Source organism: Grammomys surdaster, unplaced genomic scaffold, assembly GCF_004785775.1.
Source record: "Grammomys surdaster isolate TR1022 unplaced genomic scaffold, NIH_TR_1.0 126127, whole genome shotgun sequence".
Classification (NCBI taxonomy): domain Eukaryota; kingdom Metazoa; phylum Chordata; class Mammalia; order Rodentia; family Muridae; genus Grammomys; species Grammomys surdaster.
Window position 1 is genome coordinate 1,949 of NW_021620935.1, and position 17,746 is coordinate 19,694.

The window sequence follows — 17,746 nt, forward strand, 5'->3', positions numbered from 1 at the left end:
GCTGGAGACCTATGGCCAGTTTTGGGGATGGAAGCTTCCTGGTTTGGTCCTGACAATCTGTACTGTAGCTTTTCTCCACATAGAAGATAAAAATTGTACAATGATATTTGTGGTACCACCCTAACAAACCCTTCTACACCAGGATTCTCAAGCATAGCCCTAACCTTGATTCTTGAGTTCATCTCTACACAGCGTCACAAAGGCTCGCCTCCACATGGCTCTCTTTGGGTCATAGAGGTGTCAACTGAAATCCATCTGCTCCACACATGTGATGACCTTGTGGCCCTGAAGCCTCTGTAGGGCTGTTGGTTGTTGTTTTTCTCAGAACCAAAGCCACAGCCTGTACGTCAGCCTTGTCATGAAGGTTGCTGTGGTTGCCACGCTTCATAACTCTTTATCAACAGCCTCCTCACAGGCGGCTTCTCAGCAGAAGCGTCTGTTTCTAGCTGTGGTAACAAACAGGACACACGCTTGCCCACACTGAAAGCAAGGGCTCAGGCCCGCTCTGTGGGCCAGTAGATTCTATTCCTTCATCTTGAGGATTAAAGTTCTAACTTAGCAGAGACCAGGTCACAGTGCCCAGCTGGAAGGATGGCCAGTCTTCTAAATCTCTAGCTGTAGCTGTACTGTCTATGCTGGGCTATGCTGTGTGTACCCTTGCTGAATTTATTCTGCATGACATACAAGGCCTCAAAAGAAATTTGGGTGCCAGAGAGACAGTTGAGCAGTTAAGAGGATACGCTGCTCTTGTAGAGGACCCTGAGATTGGTTCTTTGTAACTGGCCAGGTGGTTCACAACCTCCTATAATTCCAGCTTCAGGGCTCAGATGGTTTTTCTCACCTTCACTCACACCCACACCTCTCTCTCTCTCTCTCTCTCTCTCTCTCTCTCTCTCTCTCTCTCACACACACACACACACACACACACACACACACACACAAAGCATGCATGGACATGCGTACACACATACACAGAAAGAGAGAAGGAGACAGAGAGACAGACAGAAACAGACATATAGAGATGGACAGAACAGTTAGAATTGGGGGGTCAAGGAAAGAAGAAGAAGTGTTTTTGCCATTGTAAGATCCAAACACAACTTGAGGACCCAATGGTGTCAATAACCAGAACAAAAGGAACTATGTGAAATGTGTCTACTCTTTGGAGGTAAATAAGCACTTTCTCAGAATATATCTACTCTAGGAGCTTAAAAAGCAATGTGGCCAGATTTGCCAGCAGGGGAAAGGTTGCAGCATCTTTAAGGACATATTACACAGATGCTAGGGGAACAGAAAGCCCAGTGCAGGCAACATTCAAAAGGGGCTGAGGACAGCTCATGAGATTTTAAGAGGAGACAAGATCTCATTGACACATGGTGACCTGCATTACATTCTGGGAAAGTATCTGGCTATGTTCAGAAGGAACAGAATAATTTATTTGGTGGAGGAAATTTTGAGTCAGTGTCACTCTGAGGTTGTGACATGGTTACGACTCACTTCTCATAAAATGCCCTTTGGCAAGGATGGGAAGCACATTCAGCGTCACAGACAAGTGCCTGCAGAGAGAGAAGAAGGATACAGTCCTTAAAAAAATTATTCCATTTGTGTGTGTGAGCGTGTGTGGGAAGGGAGTGGGGTGTGTGTATGTGGTGTGTATGTATGTGTGCATGGTGTGCTGTGTGTGTGGTGTGTGATGTGAATGAATGTGTGGTCTGTGGTGTGTGTCTGTGTGGTGTGTGTGTATGGTATGTGTGAGTGTGTATGTGTATGTTTTGTTTATGTTGAATACGTCCATGTATAATTGTTTGCATGTGTGCCTATGTCCATATCATGGTGCACATATGGAGGACAGCTTTTGGGTCCTTTATTATTTTTCCCCCTTTATCATATGGGTCCAGGTGATCAAATTGAGCCCCTGGATTTTCAGTGGACCTGGACTTTATAACCCACCGAAGAGCTCACACATAGTGCCTTTTCCTGCTGAGCTGTTTGTGTGGTAGCTTTCTTTATTGTTAGGGAATTTCATAATACTTGTAATATATAAAATGCATCCCTATTGCCTCTCCTCCATTCCTTCTTCTATCCCAACCACATTTCTTTCCTTACATCACGTGCTACTGGGCACATGCGCACCTCTCTCTCTCTGTCCTTCACTGTGGAAGTGGCTAGCCTCCTCAAGTTCCTGCTCTCACTTGTGACGGTGAGAGACTGTAACCTTGAACTGCAGGCTGAGTAAAATTTCTGTGGTCAGGGTACTTCTATCACTGCAACAGAAATGAAACCAAGATTCTTGCTATGATGGACTGTACACTAGAACTATGAGACAAAACAAACGTTTCCTCTTATCAGAGCAAGGGAACTGTCCAAGGCCTAAATGTTCCCTAAATTCACGATCTCTAAGTTCTTCCTCTCACGCTTTGCAGGGAGAGATGTTTGGTCACATACTAAGCAGAGGTTTGCGGAGGATTAAATAGCTTTTCTCACGGTTAGGACAACTTCCCCTTTGTAGCCTAGGTTCCACTGTCCTAACTCCCAGTTCCGTGTCCTAAGCCTAGCTTTGTAGCAGCTGCCCAGTATACTTGGCCAAAGTCCAGGCTCCATGCATCTGTCTGTGCAGGAGCTATTTGTGCCTCCAATATCCATCTCCCTATGGCTTCCCCAGAAGCAATATCACTCACAGGAATCTGCTGCTCCTTAGTCTTAGGTAAATCAAGTCTTTCCCAACACCAGAAGCTGCAATGGTACTGGCCAGTTTGGATTCTGCCCGCCCACTATAGCTGTGCTGACAGGATCTTCTCTTGACCAGTCCAGCCCAGTTGAGTCCCCTCATATAGCCACCAGTAGAAGTTATATAGACTTGAACGGTCTCTAATAGTCAAGGATAAACCTTAAGACGTCTAAATTCCATCTGAGAACTCATTGCCCAGCTAGCACCCACTTTGGGTGTTTACTTAGGAGGCCTTCGATTGCATACCTTAGCGCTCTGTCGATGCTAACACTCCTACACTCCAGAAGCATTTTTTTTGGCCCCTCTATAGTGCTATCTCAGGCCTGTGTCTTGTCTTCTGATATCCATAGGAAGACAGAATCCAAGCCTGGTAGGACATGGACATTCCTAGCAGAGCAGGAGACACTGGGCAGTCACTGTATGATCTTTCTCTTCCCTGACTCTGGAGTATTTCTTCTTTTTCTTATTCCTTCAATTTTTTTCCATAGCAATGTTATCACTCAGCCTGAGGTCACTGTGAGAAATATTCTTCTTAGTTCATGTGGCTAGTGTGGGAAGCTATGCCTGGGCAGCCTGGGGGAAGAAACAGCTGGGAAGTAACTACCCATAGGGTGGAAGTCTGTGGACCTATGGGGTATAGGATATCAGAGCTGGATCCCAGCAGTGAAGGGATGCTTAGAGAAGATCTGGTAGGACACAGGACCAGGAGAGGTAGTGTGTTCTGCATGGCTAGCCGGTCAACTTAACTGTGCCATGTTTCTAAGTAACAGGGCTGGTTTACATAAGAGGAACACAGAGATTGTGGAATATTTTTTTAAAAAAAGTTTTATTGACAAAATACAAAACAAACAAACAAAACCAACGAAGCAGACAGAGACCTTAAAGACATCAGTGATCTACAGGAAGTTAGAAGCCAAATCCCTGAGGCCTTTGAGAACTTCCTGCCAGCTACAGGAGGGCAGGAGCCCATTTTTCCTTCCTGCCTTCATTTTTATTCCTGTCTGGAGACTCCAATTTTCCATGATTGAGAAGTGATGGAGAAATAGGTATTGGGTTTCTGTAGTAGGCTCACTCCACTCTCCAGTAGCCTGGTACTCCTTGGACTGCAGCTACAGCTGTCACTAGCTACTGTAAGAGTCTTGGACAGATGTCAGGTGTGCAGGAGGAGCCTGCTGAATCCTGGCTCTTCCAAGTTCCCTTCACCTCTACTGTTCTTCACCTTCCTTCTTTGGCCTGATTGGAACCTGCTCCTCAGGTCCCTCTCCAGGAGATCCTTGGTGGTCACCCAAACCGTGATCAATGACCTCTGAACCTGCAGGGCTACACAGAGGCCATGAAGCCCAGGCCATTCTCTATTGTGCTCTCAGAGTAGCATTGAGAATTCCAGAGAGATAGTGGTGTCTAGGTCTCAGGATTGTGGGGTCAGGGTTCTCTGTAAACTTGTACCTTCATGTGAGAATCCAGTGTATTGTACCTGTGACCAGAAGAAGGATCTATGTAAGAATCTCAACCTTTAGATGGTTCAGTCCCAGGATCCTAAGAAACATAGGCCTTTTCCGTCTCCCAGGGTTCATGGAAGTGGTAAGAAGGAACCTGGCAGGACATGGTGATTCCAAGGCCACTGGAATAGTCAGCTTCAGCTGAGCCATGGCTGCCCTGCTGTTTCTGGCCTGGATAAACTTTGTCTCATCTTGGCGATCCAAAACTTGTATCGTCTATTATCAATTCTTATATTTTGGAAGATGATCAGGACAGGGCTAGTTCCAAGGCTGGTACGGCCCTTGTCACTTCTTCAGTGATTGCTCTTTTGTCCCAACAGTTTGGATATACTGTTGAAAAAACTCTGTCCCTTGTGGGTCTAACCAGTGTCTTGGGTGCTGCTGTGACGGTGTTTTGGGTCCTGGTGGCTGTGGACTGCAGCAGTCTAGTGTCCACACGGTCCTCTAGAGAGGGAAGAATTGAGAGTAGCTGAGTCTCAGGGTCAGAGGGCAGTGAAGTGAGTGGACAGTGTGATCTGAGTCAGGCTGCTTGGCATACTGGACAGAGTCCTTCGGGGCCTGGAAAATCACCTGCCATTACAGGAGGTGGCCTAGGGCCCTTGTCCAATCATATTCTTGTATTCGGGAACCAGTGTCTGCTTCAGCCCCACCACTGAGGAGAAGATCCACTTTACCTGTGGGGCAGGGAGAATAAGACAAGATCAGGATTGCACTCTGACCTGTGGGTCACCCCCCACCTGAAGTCTCCAACATGGGGGAGCAGGATACAGTGTGGGTCCATGAGCAAACAGAGTGGGGACAATATGGGTGACAACATGGGAAGTATTGGACACTAGGGACAGCATGAGGAGATCATGAAAATACAGCCAGCAGCACTGGACAGTATAGCAGGAAGCAAGGGACAGTGTGGGACAGCATGAGGCAACACAGGATAGGATGGGGACAGTATGGAGCATTATGGAGACTGCATGGGACATTGTGACTGTCATACAGAAGGGTAGACAGCACTGCACAGCAGGCAAGACTGTGGTCAATAGCATGGGACAAGGTGGGGCATAGGTCATCACAGGGACAGTATGGGGAACAGTATGAGGACAGTGTAGACACTGTGGGGACAGTGTGACTGACCTTGAAGAGTGTGACAGCAGCACTGTAGCACACGCTGAGCAGGAAGAGGCTGATGAAGATGGTGATGGTTGTCCAGAGCCCATCCAGCTCCCCGTCCTGGGCCTCAGCACAGGTTTCGGCCAGTTCCAGCCCTGGACAGAGAGGGCAGTCAGTGTTTGTCCCAACAAGGTGGACACTTGGAAAGAGTCCCTGTGTGTCAGGAGGCTGCATGGAGGCCCAGGAGAAAGCTGCAGCCTGTCTGGGCCAGCATGGACCCTCCCTGGGGCCATCTCTCCTTTCTGTTCTCTCTGGACCAGAAACCTCAGCTCCCCAAAGCGCTGCAGTTTTGTCTCTGGGCTCAGCAATACACTGTGGACCCGATGCTGGCCTGGCCTGTGCAGGAGCTCATTCTGTGTGCTGCAGCCTTCAGTTTGGAGAGTGGCTAGACTGAGTTAGGGCCGGTGACTCTTGTGGATAGTGTCTGTGTAGTTTGCCCAATCTTCTGTCTGTTCTCTGATGACAAGAATAGAGGGCCAGAGTGAAGGCAGGGCCTATTCTCTGTGATGACTGTACTTCAGAGAAAGGACTCACAGGGAAGTAAAGTAAGTTACACAGCTTTGGTGATGTGTCAACTGTGTGAGTTAATGGCACCAGCCTGAGGGTTAGGGACAGTTTCAGCCGAGGGGACTTGTGTGTGAGGAGAGTTGTGGGTGTCCTTGGCATAAAAAAGTTTTATCTGTATCAGTTGTCCCACTTGCAAAGCTGAGGATGATCATGTGGGCAGACCCAGTACCTTTTTATCTTTGAGTAATATATAGGGTGCTCATGTGAGTTTCTAGTGTGTGATTCTGTTGTATGTTTGTGTGTGGGGGGGTGTGTGTGTATGTGTGTTTGCGTCTGTGCATGCGCATGTGTGTAGTGTGTGTGTATGCCCATGCATGTGTGTGTGCCCGTGCATGCGTAGATGTGTGTGCACTTGCATAGAATAGTTTTGTAGGCAGGGTGTTGCTGAACAGGTTGTTTTTAGTGGGTCCATGTTCATCCTCCACATGGGCATCTGATAGCGGTGAGAGCTACCTGTATCATCACCAGACAGCACAGATGTAGTCTCTGGAAAACTGAGTGCAGGGACAGCAAGCCTGTGTGCAAGCCTGTGACCACAGGTATCTATTTATTGCTGTGAGATGCTTGGCCAGGAAGAGAAGTAAGGACAGAGTGAGGGAGGTGGAAGTTGTGTCTTCCTTATTTGGGGGTTTGTTAGGCACATTCTGTGGCCAGAGCAGACAAATTGCTAGCTAGAGTGATGTCTAGTGAGAGGGATCACCTAGGGATAAGCTTCCAGTGCCCAGTGAGAGGTAAATTCTTTTCAGGTTAGGCAAATTCAAAAGAGCCAGATGTGGCCGTGCAGGCCTTTGTTTGTTTCTTAGTCACATTTCAGGTCTCAAACCAAGGAAACCCCTCTTCCCATGACCTAGCTAGACTCTGTATCTCAGAAAGAACCAGGACATTGTTGCAGGATCCCAAGGCAGTGCTGGGTGCTTTATTTACACAAGAAAGGGGTAGAGGTAGGTGTCAGCGTCCCTTAGGACCAGAGAGCTCACAGGCCACAGGGATCATTTACCAGGAGATTGGGTGAGGCTCTTCTCAGTGTGGTGGTTGTGCAGGGCCTCATGTAACACAGAGCAGGTGAAGGTTTCTCCCTTCTCCCACATGTTCCTGCTCACAGTGAGCTTGCTGTAGAGGAAGTAACTCCCGTCTGCGTCCACGGTGGGCTCAGTGTTCTTGTAGTTCTCCGCTGGCTGCCCATTCCTCTGCCACTCCACATAAATGTCAGAAGGAAAGAAACCCAGGGCCAAGCAGGTCAGAGTGATTTCATTCTTGGTCAGCTGTTCCTTGGGAGGCGACATGGTGTATACCTGTGGAGCCCGTGGTCTGCCTGTGGGTACAGAGAGTGGTCAGCATGGAGGTCACTGACAGGGCAAAAGTCTGCTTATGTCAAGCTCTGCCTATGTATAACTGTAGCTTCTCCACCACACCCCCGCAACTCCCACCTTTGGTTTTAGAGATAGTTCTCTCGATGGGGGCAGGTAATGCTTCACTGTTGACCTTGCATTTGAACTCTCTGCCATTGAGCCAGTCCTGGTGCAGGATGGGTAGTTCACTGACTGTGCGGAGAGTGCTGTTGAACTGCTGCTCTGGGCGGTGAGTCTGAGCTGTGTGTACTTCCACGTCATCTACATACCAGTTGAACTGAACGTCGGGATCATCCTGGCTAATGTCTACCACAACACACGTGACCTTAGGAGTCAGAGTGATGGTGAGCACATCCTTGGGCATTGGGGGGAAGATGAAGACAGATGATAGTTCTGGGACTGTAGATGAAGAAAGGTGGAAATAGGTCAATACCTGGGTCACCCTCCGACATGGCCACCTGAGGACACTTGTTGCATCTGGGGCTGGAGTGAAATGCCTACTGGCTTACCTGGACATATGCAAGGCTTGCTACTGCCACCAGAGTCCCTGGGCACTGCAGAGAGAAGGCTGTGTGTTATTGGGGTCTGGAAGGGAGAAGGCACCAGGATGGAGGTAGGGAAAGTTTGGTTCTGATGTGGGTTCATGCCAGGCTGTTCTTGGGTATGACCATTGGCATGTTGATACCTGAGTCTGTCTCTATATGTCAGGACCCATAAGCATCTTACCCAGAATATTAATAAATGAGAGTAAAAGACATAGATAGAAATCCCCAGTAGGGAGACAAAGAACTTTTGGTTTTCTGGGCTGAGGTCCATTTCAAATTGATGGCTGCCCAGCCTGGTTAGTCTAGGTAGGCTAATGCTTGAGCCTCAGCTGTAGTGAACACCACCTCCCCTGGATGTCCTCTCACCAATGGTCTTGTCCACCTTGGTGCTGCTGGCCGGGTGGTCTACATTGCAGGTGACGGTCTGGCTGGGCCAGGTGCTGGAGGATACAGTCACTGAGCTGCTGAGAGTGTAGAGTCCAGACTGCAGGACAGCTGGGAAGGTGTGCACACCGCTGGACAGGGCTCCAGAGTTCCAAGTCACGGACACTGGCTCAGGGAAATAGCCCTTGACCAGGCATCCCAGAGTCACCATGGAGTTAGAGTTGGAAGTAGGTCCAGGGGCCAGTGGATAGACAGTTGGGGGTGTTGTTTTGGCTACAAGAAAAAGTATTTGTGAACACACTGTCAGACAGGGATGGACCCAGGCTTCTAGAAGGCCTGTCCTTTGCAGTCTTCCCAAGTCCCTGGTTCTCTATATGGAGTAGACAATATCCATCAGTTATGCCTGTGAATGCTAGGATCGCCAGGCCTGGTCAGACCTGAGGTCCATGAGCTCAGTCCCTTTTTTAGTACACTTTCTCAGGAAAGTGCCTCAACAGCTTTCCAGTATGGGTGTCTCTATTTGCCCCACCAGCTGTGCGGTGAGAGCATCTGTGCTCCACTGTTAAACCTCTTACTCCTGGGCCATATGGCTGCACACAATCTGGACAACACTGAAGGTCAAGCTGAAGTCCGCACATCCCTGCAGCCTGCAGTCCCTTCCCGCCTTTGCCTGTTCATCCATGTTGGCTCTTGCCACCTCCTAGGCCGCTTATACCTGCCTTGGCTTGTTCACTGATGGTCCCTGTTCTCAGGTTCCCTGAACTCCTCCAAGAGCCTCGGCTTTCACTTTGTTCAGCAGGCATTGTCTTTTTTAGTTGGCTTTGATCTAAGTATGTTTAGCACTTTTGATTCTTGGGTCAGGATTCACTTCCTGCCCATACACAACCCTCTAGGATTTCCTCAAGATCTATCTCCTCTCAAGTCAGCCCAGGCACCTAAACACGTGCTTTGACACAACTTTTTAGCTTCGTTCTCCTCAATTCTTTGTTCCAGCTCTTAACGATCACCACCAGCTCCTCCACTTTCCAGGTTCTGGGTACGGGCCTCTCTAGCCTGGCCTGGCAGTCCAGTGCCTGCCACCTCCTTGCAGTGTAGACTCACTAATGAGGCCTTGGTGACCTCAGCCTTGGTTTCTCCTTTCTCCCAGGGTTGTCCTCACAGTCCCCTGCGTTCTGCCTTTGCATGAAACTTGCATTGCCAAACCTAGAGAATTTCCTTTCCTTTTTCAGTAGCACAGGGCTTTTGAAGCTGGACAATACCACCTTTTCCCACGAAGCTGGTCATCACTTCCCCTCTCTTGTCCCTTCTGTTCCTGGGTCCTTCCCTTTATCCTCAGGGCCATGCTAGTCTCTGTTGCACCTGAGATCTGACATCTCCTGCTCAGCCCCTGATCCTCACAGTCCCTTCGTTCTGTAGATTGACCCTGTGTCCCCTGTATTGCTGGGATAGATTTGATCTCCTGGTTTGTGTTTCCACAATCTCCCAGGATCACAGTTAGAGCTGCTGACTAAAAACCTGCAGCCTGTGTATTTCCTTTGGCTATGTCCACCCTAGGATTTCCCCCTGTCCTTCTTGCTGCTCAGCCAAAGGCCCTTCCTGAAGCCTGGGATCCCTGAGACTGTTTTTCTCTTAGCCCTCAGCTGTTTTTGGTCCCTGCGTCGGCTCAGCGTTTTCCAGTGTCCAAGGGGCCTTTTGCTCTGCCTCTCTGTCCTGAGTAGAGTACTTCAGTTGGCCACTGCTAGACCTGACCTCCACAGGGCACCTACTCTTTTCCAAGGCAGTCCCCTGTAGTGTTCCTACTTCCTCCCATGACTTCCTGGATTATCAGTCTTGTCCTCTTCTCCTGATCCCAGCTCCAGCAGTGTCCTTGCTCTCCTAAGCCCCCTTTGTTTTGTTGCCCTGGCTTCTCCAGCCAAAAGAATCTCAGGCCTATGCCTGCCATCAGAGCAGACAGCTGGATCAGCTCCAGCCTAGACCTCCTGGCTCTCTTTCCTTCCTGCACTCCAGCATGAGTTAAGCATAACTTCTCCTTCCCCTCTGCCATCGGCTCCCTATCATGCTACTGTTTCACCTCAGCCTGGTTCCTCAAACCCCTGGCCCTGTTCTTAGAGTCATTTCTAAGGCCAGCTAATATAGCTCAGGGCAGCGAACTGGCTCTGCATCATGTCTCAGTGAGCCGTCCCTCCATATTGCCACCTGCCTGGTTCCCCTTCAACTCCTCAGCCAGAGCTTCTTCTACTCTAACCTGCCCTGCTCCCCAGTGGCTACAAAGCTCATCCCCTACCACCTCGCCTGCCTTAGTTCTGTTGTAGGTACTCACCCCGGTTTCCTCCTTCCTATCTGCATTTCTGCTGAGAATTCTCTAAAGTTTCAGAATGCTCACCTACTCTGGCTCTCCTGGAGCTGCTCACTCTTACCTGCCTCAGCTGTCATGCAGTTGCTCATTCTAAAACCCTACACGCCCACTTGCCTCAGTTTTTCCACAGATGCTCAGCTTGGTCTCCTACGCCTCCAGAAGGCACACTGCCCTTGTAGCGGCTCAGCACGAGTCCCCACATTCCCATCTACCCCAGACACTCTACAGCTGCTCGGCCTGGGTCTTTTATACCCATCAGCTCCAGCTCCATGGTACTGTTCAGCTAGGACCCCCACACTCCCACCGGTCTCAGTTTCCCTGTGACAGCTAAGCCTAGAATCCTCCATTACTACCTACCGTTGCCCTCCTGTATGTGCTCAGCCTGGATGCCCACTCATGTGCAGACTGGAACCTGCTCCGTTGTGTCTGTTTAGGCAGGTTCTCCAGCCCCGTTTATCCCAGCTACCCTGGAGCTGCTCTGCCTCGACTTCCACATACCTAACAGTTGTGGCTCTCCTGTAGCTGCCCAGCCTGACTCCTTACAGGTTCACCTGCCTCTGCTCCTCTCTGGCGGCTCAGCCTTTTACCTTTTGCACCTATGAGCTCCAGCTTCCTGGTGTTTTTTCACCTAGGATGCCCACACTCCCACGGGCCTCAGTTTCCCTGTGACTTCTAAGCCTAGAATCCTCTAGTACTACCTTACCCAGCTCCCCCTGCGTCTCTTCTGCCTGAATCCCCACAATCAGACTAGATCCTGCTCCCTTGTGTCTGCTTATCCTGGTCTCCCCCAAACCTATCCCAGCTGCCCTGTAACTGCCCTGCCTTGGTTCCTGCACTCCCGAATGCCCCGTCGATCCCAGCTCTTCTCTAGCTGCTCAGCCTGGAACCTTGTACACACCAGTTTCAGATCCCTGATATCTGCTCAGGCAGGATTCCACACTCCCACTTGGTTTAGTTCTCCTGTGACTGCTATGTCTAGAATCCAGCATTCCTTCGTACCTCAGCACCCCTGTGTCTACTCAGCCTCGATCTCTACCTACCCAGTAGATCCTGCTCCTTGTGTGTTCTTAGCCTTGTTATCCCCCCAGCGCTCCACCTATCCCAGCTGGGCTGGAGCTGCTCAGCCTGGTTCCCCACACACTTAGCTGCCTCAGCTCCCATGTAGCTCCTCAGCCTGCACCTCCACCTCCACCAACCCCAGCTATCCCAGTTGCTCACCCTGGATACCTAACCCTCCCCTTGCCTCAGTTTCCCTGCAGATGCTCAGTCTGGACTTCCACTTTCATACTGGCTCCATCTCTCCTGCAGCTGCCCAGCCTGACTCCTTACAGGTTCACCTATCCCCGATCCTCTCCTAGTTGCTCAGCCTGGTCTCCCACACCCCCATTAACTCCTGATTACCTGCAGATGCTCAGCTGGTTCCCTTATGTAGCCACCAGCTCCAGCTCTGTAGTGTTTGCTCAGCTGTGTCCCCCAGGCTCTCACCTGACTCAGTTTCCCTGAGAATGCTTCAAATCCCCCACTACTGCTTATCCCAGCTTCCCTAGGAGTACTGAGCATGCACCCCACCCCATGCCCCTTAGCTCCTGCTACTCTGTGTTTCATGACCTGGTGTCTATACTCTTACCTGCCTCAGCTTCCCTGTAGCCATTTAGTCTGGTCTCTGCCCTTCCACTTGCCTCAGCTCTCCTGTATCTGCTCCCCCAGGATGCCCTCATTCTACCGTGGCCCTGTTCCTCTGTAACCACTTAAGTCCAGCTGTGCTGGCTTCCTTGGCTCTCCTGTTCCCGGATCCCCACATTTCCACCTACCCTGGTTCCCCCTGAGCTGCCCAGTCTATTTCCCCTCACTCTTACCTGCCTCAGCTGCCATGCAGTTGCTCATTCTAAAACCCTACACTCCCACTTGCCTAAGTTTTTCCACAGATGCTCAGCTTGGTCTCCTACGCCTCCAGAAGGCACACTGCTCTTGTAGCGGCTCAGCACGAGTCCCCACATTCCCATCTACCCCAGACACTCTATAGCTGCTCAGTCTGGGTCTTTTATACCCATCAGCTCCAGCTCCATGGTACTGTTCAGCTAGGACCCCCACACTCCCACCGGTCTCAGTTTCTCTGTGACAGCTAAGTCTATAATCCTCCATTACTACCTACCGTTGCCCTCCTGTATGTGCTCAGCCTGGATGCCCACTCATGTGCAGACTGGAACCTGCTCTGTTGTGTCTGTTTAAGCAGGTTCTCCAGCCCCGTTTATCCCAGCTACCCTGGAGCTGCTCTGCCTCGACTTCCACATACCTAACAGCTGTGGCTCTCCTGTAGCTGCCCAGCCTGACTCCTTACAGGTTCACCTACCTCTGCTTCTCTCTGGTGGCTCAGCCTTTTACCTTTTGCACCTATGAGCTCCAGCTTCCTGGTGTTTTTTCACCTAGGATGACCACACTCCCACGGGCCTCAGTTTCCCTGTGACTTCTAAGCCTAGAGTCCTGTAGTACTATCTTACCCAGCTCCCCCTGCGTCTCTTCTGCCTGAATCCCCACAATCAGACTAGATCCTGCTCCCTTGTGTCTGCTTATCCTGGTCTCCCCCAAACCTACCCCAGCTGCCCTGTAACTGCCCTGCCTTGAGTCCTGCACTCCCGAATGCCCCGTCGATCCCAGCTCTTCTCTAGCCGCTCAGCCTGGAACCTTGTACACACTTACCAGTTTCAGATCCCCGATATCTGCTCAGGCAGGATTCCACACTCCCACTTGGTTTAGTTTCCCTGTGACTGCTATGTCTAGAATCCAGCATTCCTTCGTACCTCAGCACCCCTGTGTCTACTCAGCCTCGATCTCTACCTACCCAGTAGATCCTGCTCCTTGTGTATTCTTAGCCTTGTTATCCCCCCAGCGCTCCACCTATCCCAGCTGGGCTGGAGCTGCTCAGCCTGGTTCCCCACACACTTAGCTGCCTCAGCTCCCATGTAGCTCCTCAGCCTGCACCTCCAACCTCCACCAACCCCAGCTACCCCAGTTGCTCAGCCTGGATGCCTAAACCTCCCCTTGCCTCAGTTTCCCTGCAGATGCTCAGTCTGGACTTCCACTTTCATACTGGCTCCAGCTCTCATGTAGCTGCCCAGCCTGACTCCTTACAGGTTCACCTATCCCCGATCCTTTCCTAGTTGCTCAGCCTGGTCTCCCACACTCCCATTAGCTCCTGATTACCTGAAGATGCTCAGCTGGGTACCTTATGTAGCCACCAGCTCCAGCTCCGTAGTGTTTGCTCAGCTGTGTCCCCCAGGCTCTCACCTGACTCAGTTTCCCCGAGAATGCTTCGAATCCCCCACTACTGCTTATCCCAGCTTCCCTAGGAGTACTGCGCATTCACCCCACCCCATGCCCCTTAGCTCCTGCTATTCTGTGGCCCCCAGGCTCTCACTTGACTCAGTTTCCCTGTGAATGCTTCGAATCCCCTACTATTGCTTATCCCAGCTTCCCTAGGAGTACTGAGCGTGCACTCCACCCCGTGCCCCTTAGCTCCTGCTACTCTGTGTTTCATGACCTGGTGTCTATACTCTTACCTGCCTCAGCTTCCCTGTAGCCATTTAGTCTGGTCCCTGCCCTTCCACTTGCCTCAGCTCTCCTGTATCTGCTCCCCCAGGATGCCCTCATTCTACCGTGGCCCTGTTCCTCTGTAACTACTTCCAGCTGTGCTGGGTTCCCTGGAGCTGCACTGCCTGGATCCCCACAGTTGTACCTACTCTGGCTACGAATTTGCTGCTTGGCCTGGATTCCCCTTACTTGCACCTGTCTTGGCTTCCCTGGATCTGATCTGCCTGGATCCCCACACTTTCACCTGTATTTGCTCCTCTAAAGCTGTGGTGCCTGGATCCTCACAGTTCCACTTGTCCTAGCTCCCCAATAGCTGCTATGCCTGGATCTCCACTCTTCCATCTGTCCTGGCTCCCCTGGAGCTGCTGTGCCTGGATCCACAGATTTGCACCTATCCTGGTTCCCTATTTGCTGCTGTGCCTGTATCAGCATAGTTCCACCTGTCCTGGTTTTCCTATAGCTCCTCCGCCCAGATCTCCATACGTCCACCAGTCCTGGCACCCCTGGAGCTGCTGTGCCTAGATGCACACCTCCACCTTGTCCTGGCTCCCCTGGAGCTTCTGTGCCTGGATCCTCCACTTCCAGCTGTCCTGGTTCCCCTGGAGCTGCTGTGCCTGAATCCTCCACTTCCAGCTGTCCTGGCTACTCTATAGCTGTTCTGCCTGGATCTCCACTCTTCTACCTGTTTTGGCTACCCTGGATCTGATCTGGCTGGATCCCTATACTTCCACCTGTGTTGGCTCCCCTGAAGCTATGGTGCCTGGATTCTCACAGTTCCACTTGTCATAGCTCCCCAATAACTGCTGTGCCTGGATCTCCACACTTCCACCTGTCCTGGCACCCCTGGAGCTGCTGACCTTAGTACCCACACTCTTACATCCCTTAGCTATTTTGTAGCTGCTCAGTCTTGTGTACTGAGCTCTTGAGTTCCCCTGACTCTCTGGAACCCCCTCATACCCTCATTCTCTTCAGAGCAGCCTGGGCTTCCCTCTACTTTTCCTTCCCTCCTTCAGTTCAGGTTTGCTTCTATCCCTTAGTTACTCTCATCCCAGTCCCGGGATCCCCACACTTCGACCTGTATTGGCTCTCCTAAAGCTATGGTGCCTGGATCCTCACAGTTGTCCTAGCTCCCCAATGGCTGCTATGCCTGGATCTCCACTCTTCCATCTGTTTTGTCTTCCATATAGCTGCTCCTCCTGGATCCCCACAGTTGCACCTACCCTGGCTCCCAATTTGCTGCTCTGCCTGGATCCCCACAGTTCCACCTGTCCTGGTTTTCCTATAGCTTCTCCGCCCAGATCTCTATACATCCACCAGTCCTGGCTCCCCTGGAGCTGCTGTGCCTTGATCTGCCCACTTCAAGCTGTCCTGATTTACCTATAGCCATCCTGGCTGAATCCCCATACTTCTACCTATCCTGGCTCTTCTATAGGTGTCACTCATGGATCCTCCACTTCCAGCTGTCCTGGCTTACCTATAGCTGTTCTGCCTGGATCTCTTCTCTTCTACCTCTTCTGGCACCCCTGGAGCTGCTATGCCTGGATCTCCACTCTTCCACCTGTCCTGGCACCCCTGGAGCTAGCGACCTTGGTACCCACACTCTTACATCCCTTAGCTATTTTGTAGCCGCTCAGTCTTGTGTACTGAGCTCTTGAGTTCCCCTGACTCTCTGGAACCCCTCATACCCTCATTTCACTTGTCCTAGCTCTGAAATAGCTGCAGTGGGATTGATCCTGAACCCCAGAGTTCCTACTTTCTCTTTCCCTGTAGGCTTGAAGACATTTGCAGGCATGCTCCTGGATGCTCCTTCCATCCCTACTCCCCTGGTCACTTACCTATGGGTTCAGATGCCTTGGTTCTACCAACCTGTAGTCCAGGCCAGACTCATTACTCAGGCTTCTTGATATGTTCCATGATCTCCTTGGGGCTCAGCCTTGTTGTCTGTGGGGGTTATGAAGCTCTAGATACCTTTGTTTATCTCTGAGGTGCTCCCCCCCAGAGTCTACCTAGTTGACACCAGGCTTCCGGCAAGCACCTTTACTGTTCAACACAGAGGCTTCCTCTGCCTGGGCAGTTGGGTCAACTCCTTCCCAATCTCCTAGGATAGGATGACTCAAAGATCTGGAAGGGCCACAGATGTCTGCCGTCTATGCGGTCTTCTCTTTGTGCAGCTCCCTTCCCTGCTGACCCCACTCACATGTGAAAGCTACGAAAGCAGCTGTCCCTCTTCCTGTTTTGGTCCTGCCCTTCTCTTGTCTTTCCCAGAATCACAGCCTTTGTCCCAGAGAGGTGAATGCCACCCTATTTCCACCCTGTGTTTGACTAAGAACAGGATTGACAGTGGGTGCCATAAGGCATTTCCTGAGGTTCCCCTTTATTCTGGGGTTTTCTGTGTCTGGGGGTGAGGGGGAGTCCGAATCTGACTGAGAATACTTCATGTGGGTGTGTGGAGGTGGATGAGGCGGTGCCCTTCAGACTCAGGGGACAAGGTAGGAAGCCTGGCTGTGCTCCTATTTCTCTGAACACCTGGGCCTTCTGGGGTCCCTGTCCTGGCTGAGGCTGAGCAGTTATGCCCACTCCTTCCTGACTACCTCATTGGAGTGGTTTCTTAGTAACTGGGCCTCTCGTTCAGGTCTGATCTAAGTCCAGCTTTGGTGGCTTTATCTTCCTGTCCCTGTCTTTAGCTAGTGCTATCTCAAGAAAACCCAGCTTAGCCTGAGGCACAGGGAAGAGCCTCCTGAGGTTACTGAGGGCTGTGACAGAGTATGGAGTCCAAACTGAATGGGTTATGGAAGAGCTCGAGGCTCTGTCTGAGTTTCCACACAGAGGAAGTCCTGTCTACAGACAGAAGCATTGCTGAGACTCAGGAGAAAGCCTTGGATAAATTATGAGGGGACCTGGTCTAGAAAGTCCCTAATGGGGCACTGCCGTGGAAACATGATGGTTTACAGTTGTGGAATCAGGGATTTCAGTTCTGATCCCTGGGGCTTTTGAGGATATGGAAGAAGAGGATCAAACCTTCTGTAGCAGTGCAATACACAGGGCAGTGGATCCACACAGTAGAGGAAGGAATTCATTTAAGGTCTTTGTATGAGGAGTTCAGGTACAGGTAGTGGGAGAGGGACACCAGCAGTACCCTAGGACCAGAGGGAAAGGAATAGAGTCAGAAGAGCCAGGGGACTGGCCAGCTTCTGCAACACTGAGGGCCCACCTATCCTGAATGTCTGGGACTGCTGGGAAAAGCAAGATGTTTCTCTGGGCTTAGTGACACTGACAATATGCATGAGAAGAGAAGGGATAATGTGTCGTGAAGGGTAAGAGAAATAGGTGGGAGCCACCTCTGTCTCAGTGCCAACTAGAAAAGATACAGCTTTCAGAGCAAAGGTAGGGACTAGGTCTGTGTGACTGTTGAGAGCTCAGAAGATCTGAGAACAAGAGCTGCTAGTCACATAAGGGACCAATAAGCCAGAGTGAGACAATGTACCTACAGAAGAGCGAAAACCAAGGGTAGGTAGATCTGAGGAAGTGGTTGGAGGCTGATCTGATCTGGCTGTGGTTGGCCATTGAAT

General features: G+C 50.9%; 1 gene segment (V, D, J or C); it reads right to left on the reverse strand.

Annotated features, from left to right (window-relative positions):
• Window positions 1-4,814: 4,814 nt before the first annotated feature.
• On the reverse strand, window positions 4,815-8,444 carry LOC114611834. The segment is given in 5 exon segments: window positions 4,815-4,898; window positions 5,353-5,483; window positions 6,953-7,267; window positions 7,383-7,703; window positions 8,216-8,444. Coding segments are annotated over 5 exon segments (1,080 nt in total).
• Between the last annotated feature and the right edge of the window lie 9,302 nt (window positions 8,445-17,746).